Source organism: Alosa sapidissima, chromosome 8, assembly GCF_018492685.1.
Source record: "Alosa sapidissima isolate fAloSap1 chromosome 8, fAloSap1.pri, whole genome shotgun sequence".
NCBI classification, from domain to species: Eukaryota; Metazoa; Chordata; class Actinopteri; order Clupeiformes; family Clupeidae; genus Alosa; species Alosa sapidissima.
Genome location: NC_055964.1, coordinates 38,614,886 through 38,630,582, shown reverse-complemented (window position 1 = coordinate 38,630,582; position 15,697 = coordinate 38,614,886). Strand labels below are relative to the sequence as shown.

The 15,697-nt window shown below is 43.2% G+C and overlaps 2 protein-coding genes across 2 annotated transcripts in view; both read left to right on the top strand.

The window, feature by feature from the left end:
- The window catches only part of dtx1 (deltex 1, E3 ubiquitin ligase), a 56,598-nt gene extending 51,116 nt beyond the window's left edge, over positions 1–5,482 (top strand). The window contains 2 exon segments of the mRNA XM_042102287.1: positions 175–264; positions 795–5,482. Coding sequence (XP_041958221.1) covers positions 175–264; positions 795–1,019 — 315 coding nt within the window. The 3' untranslated portion in view covers positions 1,020–5,482.
- LOC121716106 (chemokine-like receptor 1) overlaps positions 1–15,697 on the top strand; it is a 965,204-nt gene that overhangs the window by 202,012 nt on the left and 747,495 nt on the right. The window lies entirely within an intron of this gene.

Here is a 15,697-nt window from a genome sequence, read left to right as displayed (position 1 = left end):
CCAGAGCATCCTAATCCAGGTGTGTGTGTGTGTGTGTGCACCACCAGACCCCAGAGCATCCTAATCCAGGTGTGTGTGTGTGTGTGTGTGTGTGTGTGTGTGTGTGTGCACCAGACCCCAGAGCATCCTAATCCAGGTGTGTGTGTGTGTGTGTGTGTGTGTGTGCACCACCAGACCCCAGAGCATCCTAATCCAGGTAAGAAGTTCAGCGCAAGAGGGTTCCCACGCCACTGCTATCTCCCCGACAACGACAAAGGACGGAAGGTACCAGAACTTTCACACACTCTCCATTCTCACACACACACACACACACACTCACTCACACTCTAAAATATGCAAACATTCTCACACACAGACATACATAAGCTCACACACATAGCTTGATAGTTCAGAACAGTACACACACACACACCGACACACACACACACACACACACTACTCTCTCATACCCTGACCGCTCCAGCTGTTAATGATTTTTTTTTTACTTTTCACTGTCATCACCTGCCATCACACACACACACACACACACACATCTACACACACACACCCACACACACATCTACACCCACACACACCCATCTACACACACACACTCACACTACCACAAACACCCATCTACACACTCACACACACACTACCACAAACACCCATCACACACACCCACACACACACACTCACACTACCACAAACACCCATCTACACCCACACACACACCCATCTACACACTCACACACACACTACCACACACACCCATCTACACCCACACACCCACCCACACACACACTCTGCTGCAGGTGCTGAAGCTGCTGATCATGGCGTGGGACCGGCGGCTCATCTTCACCATCGGCACGTCCAGCACGACCGGAGAGTCGGACACGGTGGTGTGGAACGAGGTCCACCACAAGACGGAGTTCGGCTCCAACCTCACTGGCCACGGCTACCCCGACCCCAACTACCTGGACAACGTGCTGACCGAGCTCTCCGCTCAGGGCGTCTCCCACGACAACCTGAAGGAATGAGGCCCGTGACACGCAGGACGTCTCCCACGACAACCTGAAGGAATGAGGCCCGTGAGCCTGTGCAGGACACTTCACACGCAGCACACTGACCCTGATGGACATGAGTAGGCACACACACTCTCATAAAGAGTGGCGCCCTCTGCTGCTGTGGAGGGGTCTTGTCTGTTTGTCTAAAATAACATGCCCCCCCCCCCCCTCCTCACAATGAGCTTGACCTCAGAGGGGGGTCAAGAGGAGGTGAGAGACCTTTGACCTTTGAACACCACCGATTGCTGTGGGTTGCCAGGAGACTGCTGAGGATTCTGAGCACCAGACACACACACACACACACACATACACACATGTACACACAAACAAACCCCACACACAAATGCCTACACACGCTCATACACAGAGGTGTGAGGGGAATGAAATCATGTGAGAACCCTGTGATCAAAGATGTCTCGACACAAGTTTTGTACGATTTCCAGTTTGCATTGACCCCGGACCCCTGCCATGACCCCTCTCACAAAGAGTGGCGCCCAGTTTGCATTGTTAGCCAATCACACTTTCATCACAGTGACCTGCTCTGGATGACCCCTGCCATGACCCCTGATCCCTGCCATGACCCCTGACTCTGCCATGACCCCTGACATGACCAGTCAGTGATGGTACATGACCCAATGGGTCTAACTGTGTGACTTTAAGGGCATTTTCAGAAGACGTGTGTTAAGGAAAGTTTCAGAAGACGTTAATATGTCAGAAAGATTGGAAACATGGATGTGGACTGAAAAGGCTCCTCACTTTTAAGGGTTAGCCTTTAAAGCTGTCTGATCCAGCTGTGTCACTTTTAAGGGTTAGCCTTTAAAGCTATCTGATCCAGCTGTGTTAGTTTGTCTGAAGTCAACACAGCTTTGGGTTGGGTTGGGTCAGGTTGCTGATCAACACAGCATTGGGTTGGGTAGGGTTGCTGATCTACAGTGAATGCCTGTGTGGCTGAGGCTAAAGCAGTGGCTCATGGACTCTACTTATTTACACTGACATGATAGCACAGAAGATTTGACGTGTTTAAAGTGTGGTTTGGATGCCAACACACACAGACCTGTGACGCTTGTTGTGTTGAAGGGCTTTGCTGTGTTTTTATGGGCTTTAGGGGATGAAAAGGGTTTGTATTTTTGAACAGAAAATGTGAGTGTTTGTGTTTGTGGAGTTTCTCTGTTTAAGGATGAAGACGGCAACTGATTTGATCCCTTTCTCTTAGATCTGCCCGTCTGGGTTTGTTAAGACTGGGTTAGGGTTAGACACACACACACACACACACACACAACTGATTTGATCCCTTTTCTCTTAGATCTGCCCGTCTGGGTTTGTTAAGACTGGGTTAGGGTTAGACACACACACACACACACACACACAACTGATTTGATCCCTTTTCTCTTAGATCTGCCCGTCTGGGTTTGTTAAGACTGGGTTAGGGTTAGACACACACACAACTGATTTGATCCCTTTTCTCTTAGATCTGCCCGTCTGGGTTTGTTAACACAAAATGACGGCTGATTGGCCAGCTGATCCAAATGGGATACGGCTTTAGTGTTTCAGAACACACATACACACACACACCATACACACACCCACACACACACACACACACCCCCACACACACTCTCTAATGGAATAGTATGGCTTTAGTAGGTTTCAAAACACACCCACACACACACACACTCTCTCTAATGGAATAGTATGGCTTTAGTAGGTTTCAAAACACACACACACACACTCTAATGGAGTAGTACGGCTTTAGTGGGTTTCAGAGGAAGAGATGGCCTGTGCTCTTATTTTGTGGCAGTGGCTTTGGAGAAGAGGTCTTTTAAAAATGCTGTTCTGAACGAACGTCAGCCTCGATCCCAGTCTTCCACCACCCCAGCAGTGCAGAGCTAGGGTTAGCTAGCTAATGCTAACCCAGCCTCTTCCACCACCCCAGCAGTGCAGAGCTAGGGTTAGCTAGCTAATGCTAACCCAGCCTCTTCCACCACCCCAGCAGTGCAGAGCTAGGGTTAGCTAACTAATGCTAACCCAGCCTCTTCCACCACCCCAGCAGCGCAGAGCTTCCCTCTTACAAACCGCAGGTTTGATCCGGTTGTCTTGAAATGTACTCTACAGTATCAGCAGTTTTTTATTTAAACATTTGTAAAGTGTCTTGTATTGCTTCAATATAAAGATCTATATATAAATATATATTATGTATAAATATATACAGACATATATACGCATACATTAACAAGTGTGATTTAACTTTGAAAACTGTTTGAATGACAAAGTGTAAGCGTAATTTATTTTTTATACTTCCTCGTGATACAATTGTGACCACATAGACACACACACACACACACACAAACATATACATACACAAACAACCACTCAGACGCATTTACAAATAATACGCAAACCAATAACACTCTCCTATGCACATGTCAATATGATAAAACTTTTATTATTTTTAATCTGGTAATATAAAAGATTAAAAAAAAATGAAATTGCCAGCAAAATGTGGTCAGGGACTGTTGAAATAGATATGTATGTCATGTGAATGTGAATGATTGTCTTCTATATTCCACAGTGTAGACTTAGTGTTGGCTGCTGTCTCTACTTGTCTCTGTAGAAGCTGCATCGTTTATTTTGGAACCAAGGAGGTAAAAGATGGAACTGTGAAAGTGTCCACCTCATTGTGATGTCACGCTAGGGGCGAGCCAATGGGAAAGCGTATACAGCATGGCAGAGCTGCACTCCGCAACTGCCCTCATTGTGTTATGAGAGGAACAGACAAAAGAAAACACAAATGGTCACAGACCTTTCCAGAATTTCAGGAAAATCCCTTAAAATTGGCAGTCGCTCCTTGTGTCCAAAGATAAATGAATTAAATACATTATGGATTGCAATGATATGAAGAGAATACTTGTGTTAAAACATTAGTCAACTATTTTAATGCATAGTCATGTTATGAGTCATGTTATGAATGGCTGGTTTACCTGTTTATACGGTTTATGTACAAACATAGGGTGAAGGCGTTGGCGGGAGAATGTGCGTCCGGTCATAATTGTGTTGGAAATGGCTGTGGCTTATGGACCCCGCCCCTCTGGTCCGACCAATCAGGACTGTGGCTTATGGACCCGCCCCCTGGTCCGACCAATCAGGGCTGTGGTTTATGGACCCCGCCCCCTGGTCCGACCAATCAGGGCTGTGTGTTTTGCTTACAAACTTCTTTATTGATCAGGGATGGTGTGTTTGTGTGTATGTCACGAGTGAACTTCTTTCCTTAAATGCATTAAGAACTAGCTCTGTTGTAAGTTTGGCACGTCTGTGTCCCACATACCTTTAACATAGAGGCCAAGCGCTCTGGCACTTTTTAGACAGGGCGACCCTTTAAACGCATGAAAACTATTTAAAGACAAGAAAGCACCTGCTTGGGGTGAAGTGTGTGTCTTTGTGCTGTATCCTGATGGCTCGGTAGGAATTTGTTTGTGTTTTGGGTAAAGTGTGTGTGGGTTTGTCCTGATAGCTCCATCTGCGTTTTTGAAACGGAGGACAGACAGGGGTCACGGGTGCTGAGGCGTTGATCCTTCTGCATCAGGAGCGCGTGGACAAGCGCGCTCAGCAGCAGATGCTCACGTCTGTGTGCAGTGGAGCGTTTGGCTTGAAGGTGTAAAGTAGGTTCAGATCCTTGTATCTGTGATTTTAAAAGTGAGCCTCTTTTTTGAAGAAGTCTTTTGTCTTATGAGGCCATGGTCTTATGAGGCTTGGATTGAATTTCATGTAGTCTTCTGTCTTATGAGGCTTGAATTGAATTTCATGTAGTTGATCCCCATGGGGATCAATAAAGTATCTATCTATCTATCATCTATCTAGTCTTCTGTCTTATGAGGCTTGAATTGAATTTCTTTTGCTTCAGTTCTGGATACTGCAGAGCCACGGAGAGGGATAGTGTCATGTAGCTGATGTCTGGAGCTATTTGATTCTCATGACTTTATTTTTCTAAGATTGTTTCATTTTGGTTTTAATACCAATATCAATGAATGTCTTTACGATGAGAGGAAAGCAACGCCTTGCTGTTTTTCCTCGTTTTATTCCGTCCTCTTGTTTCCCCTGTTAAACATGGTCATTGAGCTGACTTGCCGCAGGCAGACGCCATCTTGTGATGTCACAGGCCCCCCACCATGTTCTCTCTTTAGTAGAGGAAATCAGTCAATCAAATTGCAACAAGTGTTAGTGACTGGTTAAGGTAAAGGAGAGGGTGAACTTTTTTTAATGGTGTATGAAAAGCAATGGCAACAATATGCTACAATTTAGAATCATTGTTGGATGAGACAATACTCAAAGGGCTTATTATGAATACCTGTCTTAACTTAACTGTTATGACCTTGTTGCATGTCTGTGTCATTGTTCCCTGTGGAATAAATGCCCCTACCTGCAGGGGGCGCTTGGTTTGGCCTCTGTGTGCTTCTTTCTTTCTTTGTCACTGTTGAAACTCATCATCTCAGCTAGCCTCTATTAGCATCTTTCCTTGTTTCTATTTTTATATTGTTCATTTAACTCCCTGATTCTAGTATAATCAGTTACACCATTGATGAAACTCCCACTATCTCAGATCTTAAATAAAAGAAAACAATAACATCTGAATAGCTTAAAGTAGACATGCATGTTGAGATCCTAATTTACAAGATAGGTTCCCACTGTATGAATCCTAAAAGGTTTAAGACCCTCAAATAAAATAATAAGTTATCTAAAGCTTCAAACAAGTGTACCGACATCTTTAATAGAGTGCAAGATTATCATGAGGTTGGATTGCTTGGAACTTGTAAAGTAGTTTAAATTAGTTCAGTGGTAATGACAATGATAAATGCAGTCAGTCTTGATGGATTATGCGACCATTAAGGCGGTGTTTACACGTAGCCAGGTATCTGGAATAACAGTTATATTCTCATGTGTTTTTGCCTTTCATCCATAAGAAAAACACTGTTTTTGGCCACTGAAAACAATTATTTCTGAAAACTTTGGTTAGATTACATTCAATCACACTAAACACTATAACAGTAAAGGCTTGCTGAAGCATCAGTCCTTGTGTTCAGCCCTTGTGTTCAGCTCTTATCTGTGTTCAGCCCTTTTCTGTGTTCAGACCTTATCTGGTAAAAATCGTATCTGGTAAAGATGTGCATGTCCAACCCTATTAGTAACCTCCAGAATTATTGGCACCTCTGCTAAAGTTGACTAAAAAACAGTATAAAACATAATCTGTTGGGGATTTATTGTAATCCCACAATGAAAAAAGAATTAGGAAAATACAATCTTGAAGTGAAGCAAATTTCTTTTCTTTTTCTCAAATTTCCATTTCCACACTGAATGGGAAGTGTGTTGAAAATGTTTTATCTTATAAATATCTTGGTCTGTGGATTGATGAAAAGCTAACATTCAAAGTTCATATTGATAAGTTAGTGAGAAAGCTGAGAGTAAAGCTTGGCTTTTATTTTAGAAATAAATCCTTTTTCACTCTCCAAGCTAGAGGAAACTGATCAGTGCCACTTTCCTACCAGTCTTGGACTATGGGGATGTTATTTATATGCATGCTGCATCTAACACACTGCACACACTTGACACAGTCTACCATGGTGCACTACGGTTCATTACTAATGCCAAGTCACGCACTCATCACTGTCGTCTTTATGAGATGACTGGTTTTAGGTCTGTGTAGATAGTTCCACTGGCACATTTTTATTTATAAAGCTATTAACGGTACTTCAAACTGTGGGAAAAGGTAACAATAAAGCACATGGATTTGTTTACAAGCTAGCTAACGGTTAGCATAAGTTTGGCAGAACTATGTGGATGTTACAAGGTAAGAAACACGATTTAAAACGAGTTTCTTGTTTCTCACTTCTCTTTCCGGGACGGTAGTCTCGATGTTGCAAGGTTGGTTTTCTGCCTGGGGACGCTAGGCGCAGCGGAGAAAATCACAGGTCATTTAACCATCCAAATGATTTCTAAACAGGTTTATTACGTTGAAATAGTTGCCAAGTTCCCCTTTAAACGATCCAAATTTGAACAGTGCACATGTTTCCAATGACCAGTGTTGTATAAAGAAGCAATACTTGAGTAAAAGTACAAGTACTATACTAAAAAAAGACTTTGGTAGAAGTGAAAGTTACCTTTTATAATATTACTTAAGTAAAAGTCTTAAAGTATCTGATACTGTACTTAAGTATCAAAAGTAATTTTCTGATATTTAATGTACTTAAGTATTTGAAGTAAAAGTAAAAAGTTTAAAAACATTTTTTTTTTTAAAGCAAGCCGTTCCCAGATAGCAAACTTCATTGATTTAAAGTTGAAATTTGGTCAGATTGGTTGCTGTTTGGTTGAATTTAAAAAGTCAACATCAATTCAATGTTTAAGTGTAATTATAATTTCAACGTTGAAAAACTGGCGTTGAATCAACATTGCTTAAAGGGTTTGGGTTTTCCATAATTAAAAAGCATTTCATCAACATCGTTTCAATGTCAATCTTCCGAGGATACGCGCTTTAATCAACCGTCCAATCAGCAAGCAGTATTTTATTTGAATTTTCTCCTGGAGGAGCTGGATACTCTCGCTGCAGTGCAAGCGTTAGAGAAGAGAAGAAGAAGAAGTAGAAGTGTGAGAAGTGTCAGCTTAACATTTGTAAAGGTAAGTTCGACATTTATCATTTTTTATCGGCCACTGTTGAGAAACTAAACTAGAAAAACTTGTTAAATGGGTTATTCCAAGATGTAGTTCTACCGTGTTCTAGACCAGGGGTTCCCAAACTTTTCCATGACAAGGCCCCCCAAATACCACTAGATTCTGGCCGAGGCCCCCCTTTTGCGTGATGTTGTATCGAACCCATCACCAATACGGCAAATGTAGAAATAAGTAAATAAAACATCTAGGTGAAAATCCATTCATTTTTATTGGCTTTGTAACAATAACATTTGTATGTCAGATCTTCAAATCTGGTAAAGTAATTTAACTATCTTCAAATCTGGTACAGTAATTTCAACATTTAACATTGTACCTGTGCACATGTGTCAGTGAATGGAAAAAGAGAGAGATCTTAATGAGAGGGAACACTGAGTATGCATATTAATGAAATGGATGGGCCTGGTGGCAACAATCAAAAACACTGTGAGTGTGTGTGTGTGTGTGAGAGAGAGAGAAGAAAGAAGAGAAAGCATAGCATTCAACAACATTGTGTGTGTGAGTGTGTCTGTGTGTGTATGTGTGAGTGAGTGAGCGAGTGAGTGAATGAGAGAGAGAGAGAGAATATCAATGGAATGGGTGGGCCTGGTGGCAACATTCAACAACACTGTGTGTGTGTGTGTCTGTGAGTGAGTGAGTGTGTGTGTGTGTGTGTGTGTGAGTGAGTGAGTGAGTGAGTGAGTGAGTGAGTGAGTGAGTGTGTGTGTGTGTGTGTGAGTGAGTGAGTGAGTGAGTGAGTGAGTGAGTGAGTGTGTGTGTGTGTGTGAGTGAGTGAGTGTGTGTGTGTGTGTGAGTGAGTGAGTGAGTGAGTGAGTGAGTGAGTGTGTGGGATGGGTGGGCCTGGTGGCAACATTCAACAACACTGTGTGTGTGTGTGTGTGTGTGTGAGTGAGTGAGTGTGTGTGTGTGTGTGAGTGAGTGAGTGAGTGAGTGAGTGAGTGAGTGAGTGTGTGGGATGGGTGGGCCTGGTGGCAACATTCAATAACTCTGCACAGAGAGAGAGAGAGAATATATCAATGGGATGGGTGGGCCTGGTGGCTCCTACACAGTTTTTCAAGCCTGGGCTTTATGTCTGTCAGTGCAACACGTATGTCACTCTCCACATTTAGACGTGTTCTGTGTTTTGTTTTAAGTACTTTCAAAGTTGAAAAGCCAGACTCACATAAGTAAGTGGTTGCAAAAGGAAGAAGGCATTTCAGAGCCCTCTCAGCTAGGGTGGGAAAGTCATTCCTTACATACATCCAGTAGCTAGACAGGGAAAGAGCCTCAAATTTAATTTTTAAATCCCATGAAACAGTCATCTCAATCAGCGCCTCCTGTGATTTTAAGTCCAGACAAGAGCCTACATCTGGGGCAAATGGGTTCCTTACCCAGTTTAGATGGGTGCTGTCAATGTCAGGGAAATATTCTCTGAAATATCTCTGGAGGTGATCCAGGTGGGATTGTATCAGTGGAGAAATGGTGTCCAACTCACCACCAGATGACAGCAGCTCTTGGTGTAGTAGTGGGAACATTTCTGTAATTCCCTCCTTGAGCTTGTTTGACCATAGCGTGATCTTCAGGGAAAAAGCACGCACTTTGTCTTGCATATGCACTATGTATGTGTCACGCCCTTGCATGCTTTGATTAAGCACATTCAGATGACAAAAAATGTCAGCCATATATGCAAGTTTGAGAATCCAGGCTGCATTTGTAAACCGGTCAGCCAGCTGATGTTTTTCAGACGAGAGAAACTCTGCAACCTCCCTCCGCAACTCATAGACACGGTTCAAAACTGCCCCCCTTGAAAGCCCCGCAACTCATAGACACGGTTCAAAACTGCCCCCCTTGAAAGCCCCGCAACTCATAGACACGGTTCAAAACTGCCCCCCTTGAAAGCTCCGCAACTCATAGACACGGTTCAAAACTGCCCCCCTTGAAAGCCAGCGTACGTTTGAGTGAAGCAGCAGTCCATCAAAACGGGCTCCCATTTCTTTACACAGAAGTGAAAACAATCTGTGTTTCAAGGGACGGGCTTTAATGAAGTTCACTACGTGTATTATGTCCTGTAGTACCTGATTAAGCTCCTCATCCAGCCGTTAGCCACCAGGGCTTCTCGATGGAGCATACAGTGTGTGAACGCCGCATTCGGGGCCTTCTGTTTGATCAGAGCCGTCACCCCACTGTTCTTCCCAGTCATTGCCGCGGCCCCGTCAGAACACACACCCACACAACGAGACCAGTCAAGTGCATTTGAATCAATATATTTGTCCAACACTTGAAAAATATCTCTCCCGGTGGTTCTACTCTCAAGTACTTTACAAAATAGTATTTCCTCAACAAACTTTTCTTGGGAAATGAATCTGATATACACAAGCAACTCGGCAGCGTTAGCCACATCTGTGCTCTCATCAAGCTGCAGTGCGAAATATTTGCAGGCTCTCACCTGGTCCAACAGTTGATCAGACACATCCTCAGCCATGTCACCAATTCGTCTGCTCACAGTGTTATCAGATAGTGGTACAGAATCAATTTTCTTGGCAGCATCCTCACCCAGTAGCTCTTTAACAATGTCTTTGGTAGCTGGCAGTAACAAATCCTCTCCGATTGTGTGTGGCTTCTTGGCTCGCACAATGTGATAGGAAGCCAAAAACGATGCCCTCATGAGAATGATGCTGACTGCCTGGTCAAATGTTCTTCCTTTCTTCCAAAAAATTCGATAGATTTTTTGGCCTCTCCTGGATGCTTCTGGTTCAGGTGCCGTTGAAGTTTCGATGGTTTTAAGCATTCGTTGGAGAGGATCTCGAAACACAGAACGCATTTGGGGCATTCATGTCCATTCTTGTGTGTGACGCTAGTAAATCCATACTTTATGCATGCTGCCTCATACCTGCGAGTTTTACTAGGCCAGGAGTTCGTTTTCTGAGTTGTTTTTGTGGTTTCGATAGGTGGATCGTCAGGGTTTTTCCTTTTTATAAATCTATCCATTTTGACAGCTAGCCAGCTAGCTAACGTAAATAGCTGAGCTTGCGACGTTACCAGGCTGCACTAACAGATTACGTTATGGTGTTTCATACTGTCCAATCAGAAAGATTACCATTAAAAGTATAATGTTCAGATATGCAATAAATTATTATAATGCTATTTAATAATATTCTAATATTTACAATAATAGAAATATTTTATGTTTTAACTTTTTTTTAATATATATTTTCATCCAACTTGCTGCGGCCCCCACTTTGAAAACCATTGTTCTAGACTACCGTTGGTGAAAGAACTGAATTTGGTGTTCATTAGTGCTAACATCATTATGCTAGTGAGTTGGAAAGGTTGCTATTGCTTCACGGTTAAAGTGTTATCGATGGTTAGTCTAGTGTTGGTTGGTTACCATTAGCAGGTAGGCCTACATCCATTTTGAAGATTGGCGCACTAGCTGCTAACCGTTAGCTTCGTAATAGCTATTGCTAATTAGTTGAAACACCTGTGGCTATTCAAGGATCTTTGGTAAATGACACTGACGGTGCCCATCACATACTTATTGTTAATAAAGTCGGACCTCTCTGGTTGACGCTACCGTCGTAAAACTCTTACTGAAATGGGGGTCAATAGCTACAGTGGGCATCGCTTTCAAATGACCACTTCATTCGTGCATTACGCGGCGTGAAGCTGCGTGAAGCTTTAGTACAACTTTCAGCCACTGTGCGGTTGCATCCATTACAAACAAACATGCAATGTGAACGTCTGGGATTGGGGAGAGCACTAAATGCTCTACTGAATAAGCACGAAGTCAAACCTTTAAATGAAAAACACTCTTTAATAATCCAAAAAAATAAACCGCTAATGAAGTAAACTTGTGACCATCAAAAATCGTTTATCGCTCGTAACTCCGTGATACCAGGACGTAACAGGAAGGCATTTGGCTGAGCAACGGAGGTTAATATGCTCCATGTTTTGTCCAAACTGTCTATCATCGTTGCACTCTGAGAAAACCGGAATGTTTCATTCGTCCCCATTTCAATCGTCCCGGTTGTACCTACTCAAAACGCAGATAGAACCATATTATTCTAAGGTAGCGAAATAGCGTTCAGCATGATTCATGCCCAATTAATTCCCCCTGTTAAAGTGTTCGCCTTTGTAGTTTGGTTTCGTGATAGCCTATGATAAACGGCTTATGGCCAAATATGTGAAAGCGTTAAAATACAGTAGGCGATAAACCCGGAAAAAGTTGACAGTGATTTTTTCATAATCACTTTGGAGGGTCATAGAAAAATGTATTGCTGGCGAGGGAGGGTCACGTCTTTTTGGACTAATGCTCCCAAAACTCCTCCGGTAGCCCCTTAAATAAATAACGAACAGTCCCTAATGAAGTAAACTTCATCAAAAATCGACCATCAAAAATCGTTTATCGCCTGTAACTCCGTGATAACAGGACGTAACAGGAAGGCATTTGGCTGAGCAACGGAGGTTAATACTCTATATTTTGTCCAAATGATGTCTGTCTATCATCGTTGCACTCGGAGAAAACCAGAATGTTTAATTTGTCCTGCGTCTCTACGGCTGCAAACGGGATTCACTCGCAGTTAACCAAATATTTATTTATTAGGGCAGGGCAGGCATATTTCTGGCTATTACATTATTTCTAAACCAGTCTGCTAAAGTCTGGAGTGAAGTCTGTGTAGGGTTTTCCAGGCTCCATTTCTTTTTACGAGACACCCTGCTCACTTGAGCCATCTACCGGTTGTTTGGGTTGTTGCAGCGTCTCACTGGAAAAATACAAATTAAAGTTGCGTGATACCGCGTGATCCCACGCGCGGACCGCGAGTGAAGCTGGCCAAGTCGAAGCACTGCCCACTGTATGTCAAACTCCACAAGCTAGCACTCCGACCATAGGGAGTATAAACCATGACTCCGACGATATCACAGATCGATAATAATGTGTTTACTAGCTGGTAATTAACCACAGCGGGTCTGTAAACAGAATCCAATGTCCCTTTCTACTCACCCTGGGCAAATTGTTGATGCGAGGGAGTTTAACTCGCAGTGCTGCTATCCAAGAGACTCGTGCAATATCAACATCCACAAGGTAAAAATCTGCAAACTCTCCACTAACATTAGCCTAAAATAAACGGCAAACTCGTGTATCCTCCGTGTATCTGGGGTCAACTTGGGGTAACAAAGTTTTTAACAGTTTCAAGGGAGGGAGGGAGAGAGCCCGTGTGAGTTGCTGTTACGAGTGCCAGTAGTCCAGACTGCGTTAGGCTACATTGCCGTGACGATGCGTGTTACAGTGGGCAGTGCTTCGAATTGGCCAGCTTCACTCGCGGTCCGCGCGTGGGATCACGCGGTATCACGCGACTTTAATTTGTATTTTTCCAGTGAGACGCTGCAACAACCCAAACAACCGGTAGATGGCTCAAGTGAGCAGGGTGTCTCGTAAAAAGAAATGGAGCCTGGAAAACCCTACACAGACTTCACTACAGACTTTAGCAGACTGGTTTAGAAATAATGTAATAGCCAGAAATATGCCTGCCCTAATAAATAAATATTTGGTTAACTGCGAGTGAATCCCGTTTGCAGCCGTAGAGACGCAGGACAAATTAAACATTCTGGTTTTCTCCGAGTGCAACGATGATAGACAGACATCATTTGGACAAAATATAGAGTATTAACCTCCATTGCTCAGCCAAATGCCTTCCTGTTACGTCCTTTTATCACTGAGTTAGGCCTACAGGCGATAAACGATTTTTGATGGTCACAAGTTTACTTCATTAGGGACTGTTCGTTAGGCCTATTTATTTAAGGGGCTACCGGAGGAGTTTGGGGAGCATTAGTCCAAAAAGACGTGACCCTCCCTCACCAGCAATACATTTTTCTATGACCCTCCAAAGTGATTATGAAAAAATCACTGTCAACTTTTTCTGGGTTTATCGCCTACTGTATTTTAACGTTTTCACATATTTGGCCATAAGCCGTTTATCATAGGCTATCACGAAACCAAACTACAAAGGCGAACACTTTAACAGGGGGAATTAATTGGGCATGAATCATGCTGAACGCTATTTCGCTACCTTAGAATAATAAGGTTCTATCTGCGTTTTGAGTAGGTACAACCGGGACGATTGAAACGGGGACGAATGAAACATTCCGGTTTTCTCCGAGTGCAACGATGATAGACAGTCATCATTTGGACAAAACATGGAGCATATTAACCTCCGTTGCTCAGCCAAATGCCTTCCTGTTACGTCCTGGTATCACGGAGTTACGAGCGATACTTCATTAGCGGTTTCTTTTTTTGGATTATTAAAGAGTGTTTTTCATTTAAAGGTTTGACTTCGTGCTTATTCAGTAGAGCATTTAGTGCTCTCCCCAATCCCAGACGTTCACATTGCATGTTTGTTTGTAATGGATGCAACCGCGAGATAGGCTATGCGTTTGACAATAAGTTGTTAACAGAACCAAGACATATAGCCCAGCAGCAATCTAGTGACTGATCGTTATTTATTGAAGGGGCCACCGGAGGAATTTTGAGTGCTTCAGTTGGAAGTTGCATGACCCTCCCCTGCCAATTGTCTTCCGCCCGCGCCACAGCCACACACTTTGTGATAACGTTCTTAAATCAATCTTTCCCGTGAGCTTGCATACCAGTCCTTCCTTTTCAAATGTGTTGCGCCTGTTTGCACAATTTCACAAATAATCATATGTGATTAATAGTATGACAAATAATCCCTGTGCACGGGGACCGAAACAATGCATGCCAACTTTTCCCGTGTTTATCACGTATTTTAACTTTCCCCGCTGTCTTGCCGTTTTAATGTTTTCCCGTAGAATATCCTATATTTTAATACTCTCATAACAGCCCTGCCATCGGGCCTGTCTCTGTGTTGCCCTGTTGCTACCCCTTGCCCTTCCAACGAAACAGATGTCTTCAAATCATCGTTTTCCTTGCTTGAAGGCGAACTTAGAGTGATGTTAACCTATTTAAGTTTAACGGCGCGATTGCCGTGAGAGCACGATTCATTGGCGCTTGCATGTTCGGCCTTATGTCTACGTGCGCACCTGAGGCTACTCAGCTGCAAGAGAAATAATTTCCCCTCTTTGTATGTTCACTGCAAGTTGGCCTACCATAACTTACCAACTCTGCACTGTAGACTGGCTATTTATATTTTTCTGTGAAATAAGCAAATGTATTTGTTCAACCTTATGAAGCAGAATTACGCATAGGGTACTTGGAACATAATACATTTGACAAAGGACAGATGAATGTTGCTAGTGACAAAATATTAACTTTCAGTGTTTTACGATGTCTTTGTCATGGGGAAGTGTTTTTCCCCATGCATTTATTCTAGGTTACTGTCAGTGACTGCCGTGAGAGAAGCGGGTTCTGTGTTTCGTTCATGTCAGTGACTGACGCGAGAGAAGCGGGGTCTGTGTTGTGTTGCGTTGCGTTAATTTATTTTCATTGGGCATACCGTGCCGTGCCGTCCACAGCTCTTCAGTTCTGACAAAGCCAAAATTACTCCTTTTGAAACAATGAGTGCAGAAAGGGGGGGGGGGGTGTCCCAAGCAGCTTTCAGCCATAAGGCTACTTTGAGAACATTTCAATTCACCCGACACTAATATTCAAAATGTTGAAAACTATTTCGGCATAGCCTATAAAGCAGTTTAATTAAATGGAATGTTAGTTGTAAACAAACGAGCTACTTGGTGAGGTTTGGCCTCACAGATGCGCTCGTGCCTTAGATGGCAGGAAAAATCTTCACGATAGGCCTATTAACTAACCACCCGATTCACGTTGGCTGGGGGGAAGGGGGGCCATCAGACAATTGTGCCCAGTTAATCCGGCCCTTCCCCCAAAAAATCACACCTTCCCACCTCTGACAGCTTAAAAGAAGTCAAGAGGACTCCTAACTCACAGACCTATTCACAAACCTGCGGTTTTGAAATCCTATGCAGCTACA